General features: G+C 52.0%; 1 protein-coding gene across 3 annotated transcripts in view; it reads left to right on the forward strand.

Annotated features, from left to right (window-relative positions):
- LOC147677881 (blastomere cadherin-like) overlaps positions 1 to 24,789 on the forward strand; it is a 352,327-nt gene that overhangs the window by 32,175 nt on the left and 295,363 nt on the right. For all 3 annotated transcript variants that reach the window (XR_015302467.1, XM_086945778.1, XM_086945777.1), the window contains exons 2-3: positions 21,576 to 21,690; positions 24,297 to 24,511. Coding sequence is in view for 2 of the 3 variants with exons in the window: in XM_086945778.1 (XP_086801904.1) it covers positions 21,576 to 21,690; positions 24,297 to 24,511 (330 nt within the window). In the remaining variant the exon portion in view is untranslated. The remainder of the gene's footprint in view (positions 1 to 21,575; positions 21,691 to 24,296; positions 24,512 to 24,789) is intronic.

Here is a 24,789-nt window from a genome sequence, read left to right on the forward strand (position 1 = left end):
GCAATGCAGTTTATTTTTGGGAGTTATCTACATTCGTTTTGCAAATTAATGTGCTCTGTTCGTGGCCATGCATTAAAAATCATTACCATAGATATCGGGGGAGAATGCAGCGTCCCACAGACTCTGGCACTGCTTGTTAAGTGCTAATTATTTCTAACTTTATCTATGGCATGGGTACTCACTAACTTTCTGTCAGGGCCAAATTTACAGTGTGGTTTGTGTCCGAGGGCCGCACCGGTGGGGGCGGGATCAGTGGGGGAGGGGGCGGACTAGATCAACAAAAAAAACTATGACCATGAGGTTGATCACAGGTCCCTGCTGCAGCTGCTGCACATGCCTTCATCCACTGAGCCACCAGACCCGGCATACACACATCTCCCTCCCTCCCTCCCTCCCTCCCTCCCTCTCTCACTCCCTCTCTCACTCCCTCCCTCTCTCTCTCACTCCCTCTCTCACTCCCACACTCCCTCTCTCACTCCCTCACTCCCTCTCTCACTCACTCCCTCTCTCACTCACTCCCTCTCTCACTCACTCCCTCTCTCCCTCACTCCCTCTCTTACTCACTCCCTCACTCCCTCTCTCACTCACTCCCTCTCTCACTCACTCCCTCTCTCACTCCCTCACTCCCTCTCTCACTCACTCCCTCACTCTCTCTCTCACTCACTCCCTCTCTCATTCACTCACTCCCTCTCTCTCTCACTCACTCCCTCTCTCACTCCCTCCCTCCCTCTGTCACTCACTCCCTCACTCCCTCTCTCTCTCACTCACTCCCTCTCTCTCTCACTCACTCCCTCTCTCTCACTCACTCCCTCTCTCACTCACTCCCTCCCTCTCTCACTCACTCCCTCTCACTCACTCCCTCTCTCACTCACTCCCTCCTTCTCTCACTCTCACTCACTCACTCCCTCTCTCACTCACTCCCTCTCTCTCACTCACTCACTCCCTCTCTCTCTCACTCACTCCATCTCTCTCTCACTCACTCCCTCTATCTCTCACTCCCTCTCTCTCTCACTCACTCCCTCTCTCACTCACTCCCTCTCTCACTCACTCCATCTCTCACTCACTCCCTCTCTCACTCACTCCCTCTCTCTCACTCCCTCACTCACTCCCTCCCTCCCTCACTCCCTCTCACACTCCCTCTCTCTCACTCCCTCCCTTGTTCCCTCTCTCCCTCTCTCTTTCACTCCCTCCCTCCCTCTCCCTCCCTCCCTCCTTCTCACTCCCTCCCTTGTTCCCTCTCCCTCCCTCGCTCCTTCCCTCTCTCTCTGTCTGTCTCTCGCACTCCCTCTCTCACCCTCTCTCTCGCTCCCTCTCTCCCCCCTCTCTCCCTCCCTCTCACTCCCTCTCTTGCTCCCTCTCACTCCCTCTCTTGCTCCCTCCCGCTCTCCCTCTCCCTCCCTCCCTCTCTCCCTCCCTCTCGCTCCCTCTCTCGCTCCCTCTCCCTCTCCCTCTCTCGCTCCCTCTCTCCCTCCCTCGCTCCCTCTCTCCCTCCCTCTCTCCATCCCTCCCTCTGTCTGTCTCTGTCTCCTTCCCTCTGTCTGTCTCTCTCTCACTCCCCCCTCTCACTCTCACTCCTTATCTCCCTCTCCCCTCCCTCACTCTCCCCCTCCCTCTCTCTCTCCCCCTCCCTCCCTCTGTCACCCTCTGTCATCTCACCCTTCCTGCGTGTCAGCTGGGGCTGAGACAGCTTCCAGGTGCACACCCACAAAAACACACACACACACACAGCCGCACCCAAGCACTTCACAGGTCGTTAAAGGCCATTGACATGCTAATGAGGCTTTGTTGTATTTCACCTCATCTTAGGCCCCTGCAGCTCCACTCTGGCTATGTGAGTATCGCCTGGCCCCCACAGAGCAGCAGACACTCTCTGAGTCGCACTGCAGCAGACACTCTTCAAAAAAAAAAAAATAATAATACATGGGTACTGATGTTTGCAAGGTCCGCGGGCCGCCGAGGAAGGCTTGCCGGGCCGCCACTGGCCCGCGGTACTATGAGTACCCATTATCTATGGGAACAGATAAGACGTTCATTAAGAAAGCGAGTGCTGTTATGTTTACAAATTTACCATTTTTAACGTGAATGACTTTTAATTGTAAAAAATAAATGTGGTTGCATTTATGAATTTCATAGTCCCATCTAGGTAGGTATATGTTGAACTAGCCTTGATTCACAACTTCAGTTCAGGTGTCTGTTACTAACACAACCTGTATGAATACATTACCATTATATAAAATGAATGCTCAGTCAGGGGTCGCTTGACTAAACTAAAGTGTACATGGTAAGTGGAGGATCTCCTGTGGTCTTTACCTGGTATGTCGCAGACCCAACATTGGTGCTCTATGACGAGATAATATTTTATGCGCCATTCCACAGAACCGCGGGTCTCCCATCTATGCAGTGTGCAGAAACAATTGTGCAGTATGCCTGCAGCCTAGCGGTGAACCTGCCCATCACATGTGTGGTCCGGGGCGAGACAACCAAAGAAGGTGGCGAAGAAATGTTAAACTCCATATAGGGGGCGTGGCCAAGATGGCGGGCTAGGAGGACGCACTCTCCGTGGGCTCCTGTGTTCCCGTAGCCCTGCACTGCTTCTAAGCCGCTGATCTCCCCCAGATCGAGCGGAAAAGACGCCTACTGGAGACGAAGACCCGGCGGTACATTCCGGACCGGCCAGCGATCCTGTAGCCCCTGCTGTGCGACGATCGGGGCCCACGGAGTGAAGGCCGGCCGGGAGGCGGACTGAGGCCCGAGAGACCTGTGGCTGGCGTCTGCCGGGGGGTCCGTGCCTGGCGCCGAAGGAGCAGCGGGAGACCTGGTGCGGGAGTCGCGCCCAGGCAAGAGGTACTGCTAAGCGCTGAAGGGACCGGCGCGAGCTAAATCGGCCGGCGGCCCAGCCGGAGTGACGCAGGAAGAAGCGGACGGAAGTAGACTACGGCAGCCAGAGGACTCGGAGACCCAGCTAGGCCGAAGCGCTGCGCAGACCCCCGGGCCCGCCCTTCTCGCGCCCCGGGGCGGAGACGGAGGCGAGTCGGACGATTCATCGGAGGGCCCCCACAACATAGACTCGAGCTTTGGGCCCCGCCCTGGTCGGGCATCTGGCCGATCCCCTCCGGCGGACCTATCGTAGGAGGCAGCCGCATTGATTCAAGACCCGGACTGGGCTTGGGCTTGGGCGACTGCAGCAAGAGTGTCCCGGTAGACCAGGGGCGAGCACTGGGGACTTCCTGATGTTAGCGCACAGAGGGGCAGTGGCTGCGTTGCTGATGAGAACGGACAGGGGCGCGACCTGGGGCACCTCTCGCTGCCCCACAGTATAGCGCGGCCCGCAGGCAGACGGAAGTGGCAACGGGAGTGGCACGAACCGGGTGCAGGTCTGGAACGGTGGTCTGCACCCTGAGGAAACGGTGGACCGCTAGTGGAGAGTGGGCAGACGCATCGTTCTGCTGGGCAACTAGAGGGACCTCCCGTGGCCTGCAACACCCTTCCCTACACAGGTCTTTTGACTGCCCTGAGGATCTGTTGGTAGAAGCTGAACGGAGAAACAATGCCTGCTAGGGGGTCTTGGCGCTAAGAACACCTGGGGCACCCGGACTTTTGCATCGCCCTATCATTCAGGACTCGGGAGGTGCCCTTCAGACTACTGCACGCCCATTCACTCAAGATGTCGGGCTCCAGAGGGGGAAAGAAAGGTGACCGCACCTTGCCCGAGATGTTAAACAGAGGAGCCCAACGCCAGGACAGAGGTCAGACGGTCCCGAGTCCCCCGACGGGCTCCCGGGGCGCGGAGGGGGGGGAACTTCCGGTAACAAGATCCTTTCTGGAGTCACTATTCGGCACCCTCAGGGAGGACTTCCAGGCGCTAAAACAGGAGGTGGCAGGGGAAGTACGCGAGGTAAGGAAAGACGTCGACTCGCTTGGAGAAAGAGTGTCCTCCGTGGAGGACGCAGGCCATTCCCGGGACGAAGAGATCGCGCACCTTCAACAGGAGGTCCTGAGGCTCAGAGATCAGCCCATCGACCTCCAAGCCCACAATGAGGACCTTGAGAATAGGTCCAGGCGCAATAACATTCGAGTCCGTGGTGTCCCGTCGAAAGAAGAAGGGGAGGACGTGCCCGCTTATTTGAGAGATCTATTCCAAGAAATATTGGGGGAACCCGGAGACTTCCCTGTGAGGATTGATAGAGCGCATAGAGTGGGCCCGCCTCGAAGGGCTACGGCACTGCCGCCAGACATCCTGGCCTTCCTTCCGGACTTCCCCCTGAAGGAGCGGATTCTTCGCGAAGCGTGACAACAGCAGCCCCTGACTTTCCGGGGACAACAGGTGGCCCTCTTTCAAGACTTGTCAGCAATCACACTGCAAAAACGCAAATCATTTAAAATCGCCACGGATTTCTTGCGAGAACATAACACGCAGTACTCTTGGGGCCACCCCTTCAGAATCATTTTTCGATGGAACGGGACTCTGCACCAGCTGCGGTCCCTGCAGGACGTTTGCGAGGTACTGGGCCTCACGGCGACAGAAGGAGAAACTCCAACGCCCCACCGCCGACGCAGCACCAGAGACGGCTGGCAATCAATCCGGAGGCGGCGCCCTGCTTCCCAGCCTTTACGACCCGACTCGCCCACGATCCGGGCGGGGATGGACAATGCGCTTCAAGAGGTGTCCAGAGAAACGTCGACCAAGGAAGTGGCCTTGACAGCCTGAACAGACTCCGGGGGGAGATCGACATAGCCTTATCATCAATGCAGGTGCGAGGGTTCCGGGGACGGGGGGGACAGAGGGGAGTGGGTTGTGGCTGGACGTCCACTTTACTAACTTTCCACGGCCTTGTCCAGTATGGACCGGACTGGGACAATGAAGTTGTTTGCAGGGTTGTGCAGGGAAAGGGAGAGGGAGGAGAGGGGAGGGAGGGTGAGCCATGGATTCATGGACTCTTTGGACAAGGGGGGGGGGTGATTTGGAGTTTGAACAGTTGGGTGTGAAGGGGGCGGGTGTGGGAGTTGATTTTGGGGGTTTGGGGTTCAAGGGGTTGCGCACCAGGGGGGGGGGGGAAGGGTTGTGTTTGGGGGGGAAGTTCTTAGGCCGGGGGGGGTGGGGTGGGGAAGGGAGACCGTACTGTGCTGTAGTATCATTTGCTTTTACCGCACGCCACTTTCATGTATTGTTGACCATGAGGCTTCCACTGCAGGGCCGAGCCGGCCCGTTAAGCATTACCTTTATCCTACTCATTGATGGCCCTTAAGATTCTAACCCTGCATGTGAAGGGACTGAACAATCCTGTTAAGCGTAAGGACGTATTGTCCCTACTTGACGATGCCCAGACCCACCTCCTAGCCAGAGACTGCCACAGACTGCGCACACCGAAATTCCCCACACAGTTCTCCTCCGGCACGTCCAAAACGGCGGGGGTCGCAATCCTGGTGTCTAGGAAGTTCAGGGGGGAGATTCTCCATAAAGTGGCTGAACAGAAGGGGAGGCTCCTAGCTTACAGGGTCAAAATAGGAGGACTGGTACTCACTATAGGCTCGCTATACAGCACCAATGATCGTCAGGAACAGTTTCTGCTTAAGGCCCTGGAGGAGGTGGCGACCACTCCGGATAGGCATATTATCCTGGGGGGAGACCTGAACATGGTCTTTGATGCACCTTTGGACAGGTCGACACAGAGACGTTCGCAGACAGGAGAATTCTCCCAATTGGTCAGGTTCCGTATGGAGGATCTTGATCTACATGATCTGTGGCGGCGCCTTCACCCTACGGCCCGGGCCTATTCATACTATTCGCACGCTCATAAGTCCTACGCGAGGCTGGACCATCTCCTGGTGACGGGCCCAGTCTGCGAACTAGCTGCGACCTCTGACGTAGGGGTGCTTTCCTTATCGGATCACGCCCCAGTGATAGGCACATTTCAACTGCCTCCTGTCTCCCCCTCGCGTGGGGTCTGGCGCCTCAGAGATGCCCTACTTCACAAGCAATCAGTAGTAAAACGTATACGCGACACCATAGCTGAATACCAGCACCACAACGATAATGATGACACCACCCGCGCGACACAGTGGGCTGCCCTGAAGGCGGTACTTCGCGGCGAGTTCATCGCGGTCTCCTCAGTGGAGAATAAGGAACGTCAACTAAAACGGGACGAACTCACGAGCAAGGTGAGGGAATTGGAACAGGTGCACCAGAGAACGGGGGCACCCAGAGTCTGGAGGCAACTTAAAGCCGCCCGGAAACTCTTGTCCGCGCTAGACATGGACAGAGCAGAATACGCGGTGCTACGCCTGAAACATAAGTACTATACCGGCGGGGACAGGTGTGGCCGACTCCTTGCGAACAAACTTCGCATGCAACACCAGAGACACCGGGTGAAGGAACTGCTGGTTCCTGACGGAAGAACAGCCACAGAGGATGACCAGATTGCGGACGGCTTCCGTCAATACTACGCTGAGCTCTACACCGGGGTGCCCCCCTTGACGCGAGCTGAAGACGAATATCTGGAATCAGTCGATCTCCCTCCCTTACCTCGGACCAGGCCCAGTACCTGGAGCGAGAGATCAGGATCGAGGAGGTAGTCACAGCTATTTCCCGTCTCAAACTGGGGAAGGCCCCGGGACCCGACGGTTACACCCCCCTCTTCTATAAGACATTCTGCCAAGACTTAGCGCCGCTGTTGACACGCCTCTTCAATTCGTTCTCGGAACCCGGGGCTATCCCTCCGGACCTCCTCCAGGCGACAGTGTCGGTGATCCCCAAGCCTGGTAAAAACCAGACCGAATGCGGATCCTACCGACCGATCTCGCTCCTAAACGTGGACCTTAAACTATACACGGGAGTCCTCGCGGCGCGTCTGGCATTACACATGCCGGGGCTAATTGACCCGGACCAAGCGGGGTTTATTCCAGGTAGGCAGACGATCGATAATACCAAACGGGTGGTCCATTTACTGGAGAAGGCCTCCCGTGTACCCGGAGAACTTATGTTGCTCTCCATTGACGCGGAGAAAGCGTTCGACCGGGTGCACTGGCCATACCTGGAGAAGGTGTTGTGTAAGTTAGGTGTGGGTGAGAAGTTTCGCCACCTGGTATTTAATTGCTACAGAGTCCCGTCTGCAGTAGTGAGGGTGAACGGTTGCAGCTCTCGGAAGTTCATGATAGAGAGGGGCACCAGGCAGGGGTGCCCGCTGTCGCCGCTCCTCTTCGCCCTTTATATGGAGCCGTTTGCTCAGAGGATTCGTCAGAACCCTGACGTGACGGGCATCCGAATGAGGGAGTTCATTCACGCCCTTAGTCTCTATGCAGACGATGTGATTTTAACATTGAAAGATCCCAGAGAGTCCCTCCCGGCTTGCATCACCGAGCTGGAATATTTCGCCAGGGTGGCAAGCTTCAAAATGAACTTGGGGAAGTCGGCGGCCCTTGATATCTCGTTATCTCCCGCCACGAGAACCGAGCTACAGAGGCTCTTCCCCATGAACTGGTCGAAGGATCTAGTGCCTTATCTGGGCATCCTCCTGGCGCCCTCTATTCCTGCTATGGTAACGGCCAATTACACGGCGTTAGACAAGAAAATCAAGGAAGAACTGGCCCGCTGGGACAACGGAATGCTGTCACTGCTGGGCAGAATAGCTGCGGTGAAAATGACCCTCCTACCGCAAGTCCTGTATCTCTTCCGGGCACTACCGCTTCAGCCCCCTAAGGGCTGGATTAGACAAGCCCAGGCAGATATTGCACGCTTTGTATGGCAAGGCAGCAAACCCAGACTTAAAAGAACCTTGTCCACGCTGTCACCTGAATGCGGTGGCCTCGGCATACCGGACCTGAACAAATATTTTCAGGCGACACAACTCAGATAGCTAGTGGAGTGGAGTAGATGGGAATCTGACAAACATTGGTTGTTTCAGGATCAGGCAGTGGCGGGCCGGACATTACAAGAGGTGCCCTTCTTGCGTAGACCCCACCGCCCCCCCCCAACCTTTATGCGTCATTGGTCACGAGGGTTCCACTGCAGGTGTGGGACGCTGTGAACAGCAAACACGAACTCACCACCTTCCCGTCTCCATTCACGCCGATAATAGAGAACCCAGACTTCGGCCCCGGCATGGAACCCGGAGCCTTTGCGCACTGGCGAATTGCTCGATGCTCTGCATTGTTCCACGTATATGGCCCGGAGGGCGCCGTGCCCTTCCAGGACCTCCGACGAGAGTTCGACCTGCCTGAAACAGAACGCATGAGATATATGCAGGTGCGTCACTGGGCACTCCAACCGCAGGTGCGCGACCTGGCGGATCGGAAACTCACGCCTTAGGAACGATGGCTGGTGACGCGTTCCTCAGACGCCAAGCTCATCTCAGATCTATATAGGCTCCTGCAGCCCCCGTCGTCCCACATCTACAATCCCGGACGGGAGCGATGGGAACGGGAAATTGGAAGGCCGCTGAGCCACACAGACTGGGATCACATCTCCTACCGGGCACGACACTCCGCTTACCACACTGGGCTCACTGAAACGTTCACAAAACTCTCCACCTACTGGTACTACACTCCCGCACGATTACACGAAATGAATCAAAGCATTCCACAGAGTTGTTGGCGAGACTGCGGACAGATTGGAACACTTACTCATGTCCTATGGGAATGCCCTTTGCTGGGCCCCTACTGGGGGGAGGTGTTGGAGGAGATAGACCGATGCTTTGAAATTGAATTACCACGCTTCCCTGCCTATGTTCTGCTGGGTCTGCCCAATGGCCTGATGTACCCCCTGAAATCTAAGAAAGGCAGACAAATAGCGATCGCACTGGGCACGGCAATCCAGAACATACTCATTTATTGGCGTACTACCACGCTTCCCACGGCTGTTGGTTGGTTGCACAGGTTGTGGCATGTCTTGGGAATGGAGAAGATGTCCCTTATGGCGGCAGGAGAGGTGGACACATTTCAGGAATTGTGGTTGCCCTTCCATACCTTATTACAGTCAGAATTCAGGGAGATAACCTGTACCAGATACCTTAGGCTGCTGCGACTGACTTCCCCAACAGCCCCATCCACATGAAGCACTCCTGTGAACGGTAGGGGCGGAGGGAATGGAGATACTGCAAAGTGGAAGGAGTAAGGCACCCTCAGCACGGTACGGAGGGTGGGAGGTGGGGTTTAGTACTGGGAAGGGAGGGGGGGAGTTGGGTACGGGGGAGTTGGTTTTATGGAATTGTCTCACACGCATGTGCGCCTGACATACAGATTTGAGGACTGCCGGTCCTATATCACAGTGGTTGCAGGCCGCACCCCTATAACGAATTATTTGCACTACTCCAATTGAGGCAACTGTAGTTGTTGATCTGTGTTGTTTCCCCTTTTTCAATGATGCAATAAAATACTTTAAACCTAAACTCCATATAGAAGCATTTACTTCGCCAGTGCAAAGCTTGTAACCGTTGTACAATCAATATGCGAAGTGGATGCATAAAAGCGGAAGCTGAGAGCAGTGTTGCCGAGAGTGACCAAAGGTGACGTCATTGAGGAATATGTAGCATACAATGCTGGAATGTACTGGTTTGTTGATATTTAACGCCTGTATGCGCAGCCACCAAATACTCTGCCTTAGAAATAGCGGAAAGAGGGTTGCCTGACAGAAATAGGCATAGACAAGACCGCAATGCTCCCAAAGTCTGTTGTAATGATTATTATCAAATGTATATGTATTTCCTAATTAATGAAACCAAAATGCTAATCTGGGGACCTTAGCGGACAAATAGTCATTCCACTGTAGTTCGGGAATTAAGAGCTCATTATAAACGAAGCTACGTTGCTCCAGAATGTTTCTGCTTGAATATTGGAGATGGCCGCGGCTGTTTCTCGGTTGTGTTAACCCCTTCGATGCTGATGACGAGCTCAGCTCATCATCAGCCACGGTGGTCGTGTGCGGATGATGAGCTGAGCTCGTCATGTAACGCGGCTTTTGGAAAAAAGCCGCACAGCGCAAAAATAACCCCCGCACGCATGTGGTTAGTTACTGAAACATGTGCACTTTATAATCCTGAAATTTGCTCAAGTGACCTGGGTCAAAAATGAAGCATGCAGCGCAGGCCATTGGGCGCCATAGTTAGGAATGTGCAGTCATGACGAGGCATTGCAAAGAGGTAACAGAGTTCTGTGACTCACATCAGCCATTCAAATTCTAAGCATGGCCCCCTCTGCGGCCTCCCCCCTCCTTCACTCCGACTCTGCTCTGTCCGCCCTCATATGCTGGCCTGCCCTGCCCATGCCCACAAGCGACCTGCACCTACTATCGAATCTTCTGTGACTGTCTATCTCGAATCGATCCCTGTCTCGAGTCTCAACTCGAGTCAGCAAGTGCAGGTAGTGTCTGCTGCTGCTGCCTGTGGCGACTGGCGACGACAGACAGCCCCGCCCCCTACACTAGAAACTACAGCAGCATGAGCGTCCCGAATGGCCAATCACTGCATGGCTTCACATGCTGAAGTCACACAGTGATTGGCCATGATTGATCCAGTGTGCCACCCACGCGCAGCATCCAATAATGGATTGCCATCCCTTCAGCGTGGTGGACCAGCCAATCCTGGCGCTGCATGCAGCGCTAGGATTGGCTAGGGGGGCACACTGATTCCTCGCCCTGGCACCTTTCATACCACAGGGCCCGGCTAAAGCAGCACCCCGGCCCCTTCGGTCTGTCTAGGCAGTTTCCGTCTCTATCGCGCATGCTCGGGCTTGTTGCAGCCCTAAATTCCTCATGCGCAGAGACATGCTGTGCTGGCCTGCTGCAGTCTGGGGAGGTGGCAGGGGTAGAGTCGGGTTCACGCGGCAAATACAGCCGCGTGAGCCACCTACACAGAGCCACCCTCACACAGACAGAGCCACCCACACATAGAGCCACCTACAAAAAAAGCTATCCACACACAGAGCCACACACAAAAAAAGCTATCCACACAGAGCCACACACACACACAGAGCCACACACACACACAGAGCCACACACAAACACACACACAGAGCCCCACACACACACACACACAGAGCCCCACACACACACACACACAGAGCCCCCCACACACACACCCACAGAGCCCCACACACACACACAGAACCCCACACACACACAGAGCCCCCCCACACACACACAGCGCCCCCCACACACACAGAGCTCCACACACACGCAGAGCTCCACACACACAGAGCCCCACACACACACATAGAGCCCCACACACACACACACAGAGCCACACACACACACAGAGCCCCACACACACACACAGAGCCCCACACACACACACCCAGAGCCACATACACACCCAGAGCCACACACACAGGAGAGCCAGCACAGCGAGGGGGAGGAGAGCAAGCACAGCGAGGGGGCAGGAGAGCAAGCACAGCCAGGGGGCAGGAGAATAAGCACAGCGAGGGGGCAGGAGAATAAGCACAGCTTGTCTTAACACCACCACTGCAGTGTTTCAATTGTGTTCACGGAATGGCAGCAGACATGCTTTCCAAGACACCAACACTCAATACAGGGAGCACATTAACAATGTGTGTCGAGGCTGATTGTTTAGTAATGTGGCTCCATAGACATTTTCTCCAAGGTAAAGAAACCATCAACTGATGCCTGGCTTGTCATCCTTCCTCCATCCTGCATGCAGCACATGAATGGGCTGATGCTAGAAATGCATGGCTTGACATCTCAGCCCCACTGCATGCAGCACGCCATCAGATGGGTATGCTTGTGTAGATGGTGCTTCTAAACAATCTAGCATCACAAGTGCAGGGCTCAACATCTGCATTACACCTAAACTGCCCAATAACACAGGCAGCTGGCTCCACACCCCTGTTCCAATGGATGGGCAGGTATGACACATATCTGATCAAATGTACGAAGCCCAGTGTGGTTACTTTTAGAAATATGAGTTTTAATACTAGGGATCGTGAGAACATCTCTGGGGTCCAGTGTGCTTCGCCAGACGCCCCATGTCAAATGCATGGCACATGTTAGACTGGTTGGTGTGAGTGATGCTCGGTTAGGCACTCTTCCCTCACACTAACCAGTAAAACCCGGCTCAAATGCAGAACACAAGTCAACACAACAGTTTGAAGGGTGAGCGACCGCAAACAGCACAGCTCCTACCCAGTGAGCATATTTACGGGGCGATAAGAGGAATGCATTGCTCTGGATGGGATTTATAGGGTAGATCGTTGCATCCCATTGCACAAGTCATGTTATCCGGGTTACTGGCTGAAACCGGCCTAGCTTCCTGGGAGAAGAAAGCTTAGCATAGTTGCCTATGCGTGCAACCAAACCCCTGCCTAATGCATGCAACTGTTAGTGCTAAGAAACCCAAACAAGCAGCAGCTGGAACTGCTGGTATTCAAAACATACGGGCAATCAACACGGCCCTATGACTGGAAGGAGACGCGGACGTATGCATTCTTCCGAGCTAGGAATGCGGTGCTGCATGGCAGCCTCAACACAGGCTGTACCAGCACATGCATGCCGTCTTCAAAGCCCGGAATGCAGCCGCTGCACGTCTCCTACAGTTCACCATGTTAGCAACACATGCATGCAGACTTCTGGAATGAACTTTAAACCCTTCCATGCCCCAGTGCATGCGCCCCTCCGGGCAGGACGTACCCCACACATGCGGCGCTGTCACAAAACAAACCCACCACTATTGATGCTTCTTTAAAACAATGGTCTGGCTATGAAATGCTTCCCGGGGTAGGAGGAGGCATCGTACTACACCCACACCCCACATGTACCGCCGCCCCCACCTGAACCCCCACCCCCCCAAAACTCCCTGCTGAATGTGGCACTCACTCGTTGGTAGAAGCCGCCGTCTCCTCGCTCATTTTTCTCTCACCGGGATCCGGCTGAGGAAGAGCGTGGAAGGCCTACCCGCCCGAAAACCCATTGTGGGGCAAAGAAAAATAATGCGAAAAAAAACACAGCAGGCCAAGCTCCCCTCCAGGGGAAACGGCAATCCCAATCCACAGGCTGCACGGCGGGCGGCGGCAGGGCCCCTCCTGCACTCTCGGCCGGCACCCCCTGCAGGTAGAGCCTGGCTCTCTAGGGCGAGGAGGGGGCAAGGCTCGGACTGCCTCCGCCTGCTGCACGGGGCTTCCAGCGCCGCATCTCTCCAGGCTCTGGGGAGGAGGCACGCTCGGAGCGGAGATCCCGACAGAGCAGGGAGAGGCCCAAACCCCAAGCTGAGCACACTGAGCCGGAGCAGGAGGAGGGACAGAGCAGGCAGAGCCAGCCAGGCTTAGGGGGGCGCGTCACCACTGGAGCGGGGAGGGAATTAGGCAGAGCGAGCGAGGGAGAAAGAGGAAGAGGGGAGGGGGAGAAGAAAGGGGAAGCGGGAGGAACGGATGTGGGGCCGGCGGAGTCAAGAGCGCAGGGAGAGGAGGAGGCTGAGAGAGGAAAGGCGGAAGGGAGTAAGCAGAGGCAGGATGACAAGAGGGGACGCTGAGATTACTAATGGTAGGAAAATACAGCAGCGGGACAACGAAGGGAGAGAGCAGGGGCAGAGAAACGGTCTGTCGCATCAGGCGGTCGGGCAGAAATGGCGCTGCAAACATCCAAAAATTTTCGGATTCGGGGGCGTGTGCTTCTGAGTGACGGATGACGTCACAGGAGGAAAGAACGCCAAAAACACGCCCCCGAATCCGAAAGAGACGGGGCTTGATTGGAGTGATGCCCCTCTCCTCCAATGGCTGGCCTCCGTTTAGGAAGCCAGCCAATGGAGGAGAGATGGAGGAGAGAGGCGGGTTCAAGCCCCGTACTCAAAAACATTAAATCTCCGACCAAAGACTGCACAAGCGCAGCCTTTAGGTCCTCGACCTAAAAACTGCGTTGTTTTGCCCTGCAACGTAATGTTCTGCGGGGTGATGTTCGGGCCAATGGGAAGCAACGCAGTCGCGTTGCAAAAGTCGGCGATGTGATTGTCCACGATGTAATGGACGGGGCGATGTCATAGACGCGATGTTACAGCGCGCGATCTGTTTGAGCGCGATGTAACGTCATACATTCATCTGGATTCTATTCCTGCTACCCTGATTGGCAAGACGGACATTAATCCAGAGGACTGTATGCCCACTGATGCCACGGATAGGAAATTGTACTCAGGGCAATCCCTGGTGCAGGACTTTAATAAGCTGGCTGTGGTAGTTCAGGAGGGGACAGAGTGCGCTGATCTTTTGGCAGCTATGGAACAGCAAGCGAGGTTGCTTGCAGACTTTTCAAGGGATATTATAAGTTCATCGACTATGTTCACTGGGGCTTTGATTGTGGCCAGACTGTCTCTATGGATGAGGCAGTGGAAGGCAGACCCTGCAGAGATTTTCGCCATAATGAAAATTCAGTGCGAGGTCAGGCGCTCTTTGGGGAGCAGCTACCTGCCGTGATTGACAAGGCATTTAAAGAGAGAAAACAGTAGGTGGCAGGTCCAGCTTTTTTCTGTCAGTTTGGCAGCCAGATGTGTCAGATCGATGGGTACGGGACATTGTGGCCAATGGCTACACAATAGAATTCTGACACATTCCCCCAGATACTGGTGTCCTGCTGACTCCAGTTCCTATAGCAGAGGGGGAGAGGTTGACCTTCTGGAGGGTGTCAGGGACTTGATGACGAAAGGGCCCACCTGCAGGGTGCCAGTGGCAGAGTAAGGGAAAGTGGCATATTCCATCTCGTTTCTGGTTCAGAGGCGTCGGGCCATTTCAGTCAGTCCTGGATCTCAAGTGGGTCAATTCATGGATAAAAACTGTTCATTTGCGAATGTTGACTGTTCGGGCGGTAATCCCTCTGACAGGCCCAGGAGAGTTTTTGGCATCAATGGATCTACAGGATGCCTACCTGCACGTCCATATTGCAGTTTCCTCTCAACAGTTTCTGCAGTTTATGATAGGGGGCAAGCGTTCCCAGTTTGTTGTTCTTTCCTTTGGGATCAAGTCCTCACCCCAGGTATTTACATAGGTTCTGGCAACACGAATGGCTATTCTTCATATAGAGGAAGTGTTCGTGCACCCCTAGTTGAACAATCTCCTGGTAGAGTCTGCAAGCAAGTCACATTTGTGGGTTCATGTTCAGGTGTTGCAGGTCCTACAAGGGGATGGATTTTTGATAAATTGGAAAATTGGAAAAGCCATCTTTGGATCCGTCCAAGGACATGGTATTCATTGGGGCACATTTTCTGACTCTCAGTGTTAGTGACATTGGTTTTTTTTTTGGTATAATTTTTATTTTATTAACGAGGAAGAACTTATACACAAGGCAATAAGACAATACATTCGGACATGTGTTCAAGGAGGAGGGCAACTGCGGTACAATATAATACAAACATCATTAATGCAAGGGGGGCCAGTGAGGAGACAAAATCAGTGATCATAAAAGCTACACAAGACTTAGAATGCCGGATCAGGGGGAAAGGGGAACCTCTAGGGTCTCAACAAATGGAGGCGTGCATATATTTCCACGGTAGGAGTTCCACTGGCTCCAGATTTTATTCCATTTCATGGGTCTACCCCGTGCCACATACACCGTCTTCTCCCTGAACATACACCAGTCTATGTTCTCCTTCCATGCCAAAACCATGGGCGGCCGCTGGGAGCCCCACAACTGTGCGATGTCTTTCTTAGCAATCATATTCCCAAGGGTCGCCCACTGCGTCTGTGCCACATCATAGTCATTCGGTTCCCAGACATTCAACAGGCAACGCCTAGCTTCGGGCAATAATGCCACCCCGTGACTCTTTCCATCACAGCATGTACATGATTCCAGAACACCACCACCTCCGGACACTCCCAAATTATATGGAGGAAGGTTCCAACCAGTCCACAACCACGCTTACATAACCCATCCACTGAGTAAACCATATGAATCAAGCGCTGGCCAGTGACATATATCCGATGTAGGATTTTAAGTTGAACGAGTCGGAGACGGGCCGGAATCGCAACCTCCTTAGGTGAGGATAGCGCCGACTGCCAGTCCTCGTCATCCAACTCTAGACCGTCGCTGGTCCAAACCTCCCTGAGCCGCACCAACAGATCTGTTTGATTATTAATCAATTTCTTACATATCAAGGAAATAGTGCTGTCGGGCACGTAGCCGTCAAGCACCCGATCTTCTAGTGGGGAGGATTCGGGATGTCAGTACCCTCAGGAAAAACTGAACTCAATGCGTGGGTATTCTGTGCATAACGGAAGAATTCCCTATCACTCAGCTCATACTCTACCTTCAGTGCCTCGAAGGTCTTGATTTTACCCTTGACCCACAGATCACTCACCCTACTGATACCAATCATATCCCACTTTTCAAATCCTTTCGTCTTCCACAGGCAACCCAGTCTTTCAGACGCGTAAAGCGGAGTCGCACAGGTCAGTCGATCTCTCCATCCCCTCGCCGCATTCGCATCACGCCACACTCGTACCGCTATCTTGGTGGGTCCCGAGAGTTCCCTTCCAGCTGCTTTGGAATAAAGAGCCCTGTTATAGTCCCCACCCGGTAACAAGTACTTATCCATCTCAATGCAGCGTTAGAGGCTGGTCCATACATTCCATGGTTAATCGCTCCCAACTGAGAGGCCCAATAATATCGCCTGATATCCGGAAGTGCTAAACCTCCGTCGTACCAGGGAAGCGTGAGCTTGGCGAGGGCAATATGCGAGCGTCCATCCCAGATCAGTCGTCTCTGCAGACTCTCCACCTCCCGAAAATAACTCGCCGGAATAACATCAAACGTATTCTGGAGCGCGTATAGAAATCGCGGTAAGGACATCATTTTAAAAAGAGCAGCACGCCCAAGTGGTGAAAGCGGTAGTCTGAGCCAGCCCGCAACGTCAGATTTTAACCTCTGAAGAGGAGGGAGCAGATTACGATCGTACCGAGCCACAGGATCTAAAGTTATAAAAATCCCCAAGTACTTAAATCCTGTCTGCGACACCTGGATGGGACATCCGCGCGGTAAAGGGGGGTATCACCCGAAAGCACATACACACAGGACTTGGACCAATTGATCACAAGGCCGGAGTTCCTTCCAAACGAGGTGAGCACATCAAACATTACATTCAACGACTTACGAGGGGACGTGAGGTAAAACAAAATGTCGTCTGCATAGGGCGATATGCGATCCTCGAATTCCGGGGTCCACTAAATACCCTTCATCGAAGGCTCCCATCGCAGCCAGGCAGCCAGAGGGTCCAGGGCAAGGGCAAAAAGAAGTGGGGACAACGGACAGCGCTGCCGCGTACCCCTCCCAAGAACAAAAGGCTTAGACACTCGACCATTCACTCCCACCTGCGCCACTGGCTCCTCGTACAAAAGTTTCACCCAGCCAATGAAACCAGGACCGAAACCAAATTTCGCAAGAGCGGCCTAGAGGTACGGCCATTCCACCGTATCAAAGGCCATCGTAGCATCCAAGGAAGCCAAAATGGCCGGCTCACGCAGCGACGCCGCCCTCGCGAGAACACAGTGCAAGCGCCTCAGGTTAAGTGCTGTATTGCGGTGTGGGATGAAACCGGACTGATCCGGGTGGATCAAGACACTACTTACTTTTATCAAGCGGTTTGCCAGCAACTTAGCGAGAATCTTTGGTTCAGCGTTTTTAAGAGCGAAATGGGCCTGTAGGACGCACAGCGATCCCACGGTTTCCCCTCCTTATGAATCACCACGATGGTAGCAAGACGCTGATCACGAGGAAGGGAGCCGATGTCTCGCGACTCTAGAACCATATCACGGAGATACGTCACCATTTTGTCGGTCGCAACTTGCAGAGCTCAATGGGAAGACCATTAGGGCCCATAGCTTTGCACGAGCGCACAGAGCGAATAGCGAGGGCCACCTCGTCAGCTGAGAATGCAGCGTCCATTAGGTCCCCATCTGAATCCAACAGGCGAGGCAATGCAATGTCACGCAGCAACAGGTGGGAGTCTTCCTCCGGTCTATCGGAGACTGGGGAATACACATTTCGGAAATGTTCCGCGAAACACTCGACAATCTCAGTCGGGTCAGTCACACACACTCCATCAAGTTTCTCAATCACAGGAACCACACGACTCGCCCTCTCCTTTTTATCCAGCCAAGCAATCAGTTTCCCTGCCTTATCTCCCACATCATGCAGTCTGCCCTGTTGCTCTATACTCATGACTTTAGGGCCCTATAATCCAGTTGTTTGAGGCTGAGGGCATGAAGCTTGTTACGAGTCATACCTAGTTCCAAATCCCTTTCAAGCTCAGTTATTTCAGTCTCTAAACGGACCACCGCCTCATTTTTACTTTTCTTGGCACCAGCGATTAACAATAATGCCTGTCCTAGGATGACAGTCTTAAATGCCTCCCACAGTGACACAGAAGAGGACACGGACCCCTCGTTCTCAGCAAAGTACTGATCCAGGGACTTAATCAACTCAGCACGAGTTTTGGGGTTGCGAAGATACCAGGGATTTATCGGGCAACCCGTCCCTCGACACCAGTACTAGTGCCAATCTGGAGCTACAGTGGGGAGTGATCTGATATACCCCAGGCCAGATGCCTAATCTCCCTGACAGAGGAGGCCTGCACAGCCGGCATCAAAACATAGTCAAGTCTAGAGAGACTGCCATGGGCCCCGGAGTGGAAGGTGTATTGTACCTGTCCCGGATGCATCAACCTCCAACAATCTACCAAACCCAATGTCTCCAAAAACCCACTGAACCAAGACTGTGACCTAGTGAGGTCTCTGGGGGGGTAGCGATCTACACTACCGGAGACAGTTAGTGACATTGTCAGAGAGGAGTTTGGTCAGTTTGCAGGATCAACTTCGGTCTTTGATGGCTCAGGAGGCACTACTGACAGTGGAGTGGTTGCAAGTGCTGGGTCACTTGGAATCGACTGTGTTTCTGATCCCTTCTGACAGGTTTCACCTGCACGTGCTAGTCAACTGGATTCTCTCCCTTGGGTCGCCAGGGGCTCTCAATCTTTAGGTCCGAATTCAGATGGCAGCTCCAGGCTGCAGGGAACTGTTGTGGTGGCTGGAGCGGGAGCATTTGGTCAAAGGGACCTCCCCGTCTCCTCCAGCTCTGATGACAGTGATGACAGATGCCCATCTCTCCAGGTGGGGGGCCTGCCTTGAATCAGAGCAGGTTCAGGGGTTCTGGACTCTTCAGGATTCTTGGAGGCCTTCGAATTGGAGAGAATTGAAGAATTTTTGGCTCTGGTGCATTTTCAGGTGATCCTGAAGGGTAAAGCGCTATACTGGCACAAACAGACTATCCGGTGGCAATGTCTTACATTACAGACAGAGGGGAACCCGGTCCAGGGTCCTGAACTTGATAGCACAGGATATTTTATTATGGGCACAGGTTTATGTTCTGTTTCTGAATGCTCTGTACAATCGAGGGAAGGAAAATGTTCGGGCAGATCTGTTAAGAAGGGAATTTCCATCCTCCAAGGTTTTCTCTCTACACCCGTTTCTGATTGATCTACTTGTGCTGAGGTGGGGTCTTCCAATAGTAGACTTGTTTGCTTCGCCAGAGAATGCAATAGTGCAGAGATTTTGTTGAAGGGGACAATGTCTTTTGGCTTGGGCAGTGGATGGGTTGACTTGTCGTTGACCCCTGGGTTTGATATATGTCTTTCCGCCCTTTCAGTTGGTCAGGGTGTTTCTGGTGAGGGTCAAGAAGGAGAGGACGCAAGTCATTTTGGTGGTGCCACTGTGGCCTTGAGGGAATTAGTTCCCTCTACTGGAGTTGTTGAGGAGCATTCAAGAGTGGGATCTTCCGGTGATTCAGTCTCCGCTCTTCTTTCCGGCCCTTCTTCTGGGGTCATTGAGGAAGTTGCATTTGATGGTATGGAGGTTGAACAGAGACGCTTAGCTGGTCTAGGAGTTCCTGAGCAGCTGGCAGTGACCTTGCAGGCTTCTAGGAGATCATTTACTCTGCATTCTTATGCCAAGCATTGGAGGGCCTTTTCTAATTGGTGTTTAAAGAAGCAGCAGGTGGCCAGTCTGTTTCTGGTTATGCAGTTCTTACAGGATGGTGTAACATGGGTCTGTCAGTTGCCGCTTTGAGGGTTCAGTGGGTGGTGTTTCATCAGGCATTTTGTGGATCTTCGCAGAATCTAAAGGATGACAGGGCTGATGCCCAGGTTTTTTAAGGTGCTGTTGAACTTGTTTCCCAGAATGGTTCATTCTTTCTCTAGTTGGAATCTGCAGTTGGTATTGGATGCCTTGACTGGTCCGTCATTTGAACCCTTGAGCGTGTTGTTTTGAAACTTTTAACATTTAAGATTTGTCTTCTGGTGGCCATTACTTCGGCCAGGTGCTCGGGTGCGATGGGGGCCTTATTCTGTAAGTTTCCTTTACGTAAGGTGTTTCAGGGCAGGATTGTTCTGGTTCCAGTTTCTTCATTCATACCTAAAGTCAATTCTACTTTTCATGTGAGTCAGGAGGTGATCCTGCCAGCGCATTGTCTGGAGCCATCCTCGGATGAGGTTTGCATTTTGCATTGTTTGCTTGTGGGGAGGTCTTAACTATGGTACCTGGATGTGGTACAGCCGTTTCGTAAAGGGGACACACTATTTATTCATTTTTGTCCTGCTAAGAAAGGGGAAAAGCCATCTACTGCTACATGAGTAGATGGATACGTTCTCTGGTCTTATTGGCATATGAGGTGACTGGTGTGGTTTCTCCCCTGGGTGTTCTGGGGCAGTCTACGCACAGTATGGCAGCAACTGTGGCTAAATTGCAGGGGACATCAGTGGTGGAATTTTGTAGGGAAGCGACTTGGTCCACTCCCTCCATGTTTGTTTGACACCATCAAATTGCTGAACTGGAACGTTTTGATAATGTTTTGGGTCACAGAGTTTTGCCCTCTATGAGGAAAAAGAGATATATCTGTATATGTTTTGGGCACTCTATTAAAGTTGGGTGTTTACGACTCACTTGTCCATTGCTATTTTACTTGCTGTGTCTCACTGGTTAAGAAAGAAGGCGAGGGAGGGGCTAGAGGTAATGCTTAACTTCCTGATAAAGCATTACTACTAGTGCTACTCACTCGTCTTCCTTCAGGGTCCCTCCCACCCTCCCAGTACGGCACACCTGAGTGTCTGGTTGGGGCTTGTTTACGGACACGGCGAGGATAGGGCGGGTGATTTTATTTAAAGAAGGGAGGGGTCTACTGGCAAGGGACCCTCATTGGTTAAGAAGGAAGGCAAGGGAGTAGAAGTAGGCGTAATACAATTATCAGTAAGTAATGGACGCATTTCTGCATGACCATATTTTTGTATCACAATATTTGTTTCTAATATTTCTTTCTCCCAATATTTAAAACTGAATATTTTGTCCAAATACCCCCTTTGTGTCTGTCCCTTTGTGAACAGGCATACATTTCCGTGTCTCAACCTTTTGTGCAGGGTACTTTCTACTGCTTCAGTATTTCTATCTGTCTCCGTTTACTTATGCATGCATCCCCGCCTTTGCCTTTCTATATGGCTGAAACTATCTGTGCATATCATGGTTTCCTCCTGTGTGTCTATATTTCTCTTTCTTCTATGTATTTTTGCCTGTATTCATACAGGTAACTCTTTCCTCTGTTACCGTAGGTTGGAAAAAGTTTTGGTGAAGAAACAGAACAATGTCAGCCAGGCTTCAGCACTGACAAATATGTCTTCAAAGTGACCCGGAAAATCCTGGAGCGGGGAAGAGTGTTGGGCAAAGGTAAGAAGACTTCACTGCACTAACTTCCAGTTCTTGAGTGTATACACGCAGTACAGAGACCAGACAGGCTATAAGGAGCCCATCCTAGAAGAGGCATTTGATACTGAAGGTAAAATAATTGAAAACAGCCAGGTCTTTAGTTTTTCTAAAATTTAACAGATCAGTTTTGCTTCTGGGAACCAAAGGAAAGCATGACAATGGAGCAAAATAAAGCTTAGTCCTCAGCGAATCCTTGTTGCACATGGTTTAGTGCACTGTTTCTTACCACAGTCTGACTTGGTGGCACACAAGCTTGCCTTTCATGAGTGCCAAGGGTGAATCATGTTGGTACTGCTGCTCCGCTCTTGTTTCTGGGTGAATCCTCAAGCTAGGACAACAATCAGTGCCGGTAACGTGAACGTGTGCTACCCATCCTCTAAAGCGCCTGGGCACATCGTCAGAGTTCTGAAGCGCTATATATGTTTAATTGCAGTACGATACTGTTGTAGATGCCTTAAACACCATCCTTTGTACACTGGTGCTTCCTTGATGCACCAGATGTTTTCTGTTGTTTTGTCCGTTTAGTAAAAATATCAGGGGCCCGATGTAGGTAAATCTTTTTTACCACTTCATAAATACCGATTCATACCGAATCGGTATTTAAGAAGTGGTAAAAAAGAGAAGGGCAGATGTAGGTAATTTTATTTTAAAAATTACCGAATCGGAAGGAATCGGTATTTGCCGAATCGGTAAATACCGATTCCAGCAAGGGTGCAGGGGGTGTCACTTTGACACCCTCTAGCACCCCCAATACTGGCTTGTGTGCCATGTGGCACACAGACATGCCCTAAGGGCATGTCTGTCTGTCACATGGCATAGGTGTGCATGCACACATGTGCATGCACACCTGGATTCGGTATTTTAACACCCAATTGGATTGGGTGTTAAAATACCGAATCTGAAAGGCCTGTGGGACTCAGAAGAGTCCCACCTACATCTGGAAGATACCGAATCGGTAAAAAATACCGATTCGGTATTTTACAGATTCTGTAAATTTACCGATTCGGTAAATATACCGAATAGGTAAATACTGGCCCCCTACATCTCAAAGTGCCAAAGACCGGTCGGAAACGGCCGATTTCGGCCGTTTCCGACTGGAATTTGCCACCTACATCGGGCCCCAGATGTTTTGGCTTCCACCATTGGTGATATATTTAAATTATCTAACTAGAGGCTGCATTACAGAGTTGAATGTGCACCGTTGGGTTGCATGTGCACTACAACTTATAGGAGCGAATAACTTTGAGGTGCACTAGTGATAGTGCATCTCAACTGAACACACCGCACGGTACAAGTAAATATCAATCACGTGGTTTCTTCCAGGTTTAACATATGTATCAGTTTGCACAGCTGTCTGTGTGAGAAAGTTTTAACACACAATGGCACCATGCACGTCTACAGTCTGATACCAAAATGCAAATGGATTCTAAGAGTCTCTCCCGACTGTGCTTTACATTTGTATGATATTGTAAATGAAACAATCATTCTTATCATTCAGCAATCAGTCTCAGACATGTGAAATGGACAAATATTTTGGGCCTCATTTACGCGAAGTGGCGCATCACTGCGTGAAAGCAGCGATGCGCCACTTCTTGTGCGCCCTCCTTGAGACACCAATGATGCGTCATATTTTCAATATGACTCATCATGTCGCAAGGAAGGAGAGATACGTCAGTAGAACTGATGTATCTGTCAGCACAAAAAGTGGCGCATTGCTGGAGTTGTGTCAGAAGACACCTAATGGAACTCCAGCAATGTTACTTTCACATCGGGCAAGCCCCATGTGAAAGAGCCTGCGTCACCCTTACGCCTGCCAAGAGGCAGGCGTGAGGTTTTGACGCATTGGCGTCCTAGAAGTGGCGCACCGAAATCTCAAAGATTTCGCTGCGCCACTCCTACGACCTTTTCTTGCGGGGGTGCGCCCACCCTGCATAAGTTATACTGCCAGGTATAATGTAGCACAGGGGTTTACGAAGTTACACATCGACCTAGATGCATCACTTCGTAAATATGGCACATTTTTTAAGCCACTGGTGCGTCACATAAAGTGACGCAGGGGCTCATAAATAAGCCCCTTTGTCTTCTGATGCATGTATTAGTTCAGTGGTGTTATGGCTGCATGTAGACTGAAATGCTGAGGCAGGACAGGACTTTCTTTTATGATGAATTAATTTACAATGAATTCTAACAATCTTTTTTAAACCAACAACCCGTGTCCTGTAGCCATGCTATTCTAATAAGTGAGGTGATACAGACGCCAGGTATATGATAGTGCTTGTGAGTGCTTCAAAACTGAGATTTTCATAGGAGTTTATGCGGTTTGTTGTGGAATGAGTTATTTCTATAACCTGGCTCTCCATGGGTTCTGACTTTTAGAAGCAGGAAGTGTCTCTTTCAAGCATGCACGTGCCTCCCAATGTAAAAGGAACTCAACCCCATTCTGATAAAATAGCAGCTATGAATATCTTCTTTTGGCTGCTCCAAACCCTTCAAGTTTGTATATCAAAGCTTCAGAAGCAAGTCAATTAATGAGGCCTCGCTCTCTTGAACCTCTTTCACATGCACAGTGCGCTTTGATGACTGCACGGAGAGGAGGCTCCGCCCATTCAGCGTCGACGAGAGCCGCTTCCGAATAGCTCCGGATGGGACCGTCTCACTGAAGAGGCAGGTGCAGCTCCACGGCGGGGTGAAAACCTTCACAGTGCACACCTGGGACTCTGCCGGCGGGAAGTACTCGGCTGAGGTGGCGATTAGGAACGAAAGAGAGCCCCCGAGCCCAGAGGTAAATCAAAGCAGCAATGCAACGTAGAAGGCCCGATGATTCTGCTAGGTAATATTCATGTCTCACCAATGGTGTCATGTACTTAGAATGCACAACGGTTCTGTGAATTCCAACATTTGCATAATATGCATCAGTTTATGTTTTTTTTTAATGTTGATTCACCTTTATACCAATTTTACTTTGTGTACACCTGGGTTTTCACAAAATCAGCTCTCCTAATGCCCCGTTAAACATTGTCATTTTCAGTCATTGCCAGTAAAGCACATCACTGGTTTCTG

This window comes from Lissotriton vulgaris, chromosome 12 (assembly GCF_964263255.1).
Source record: "Lissotriton vulgaris chromosome 12, aLisVul1.2, whole genome shotgun sequence".
Taxonomy (NCBI): Eukaryota; Metazoa; Chordata; class Amphibia; order Caudata; family Salamandridae; genus Lissotriton; species Lissotriton vulgaris.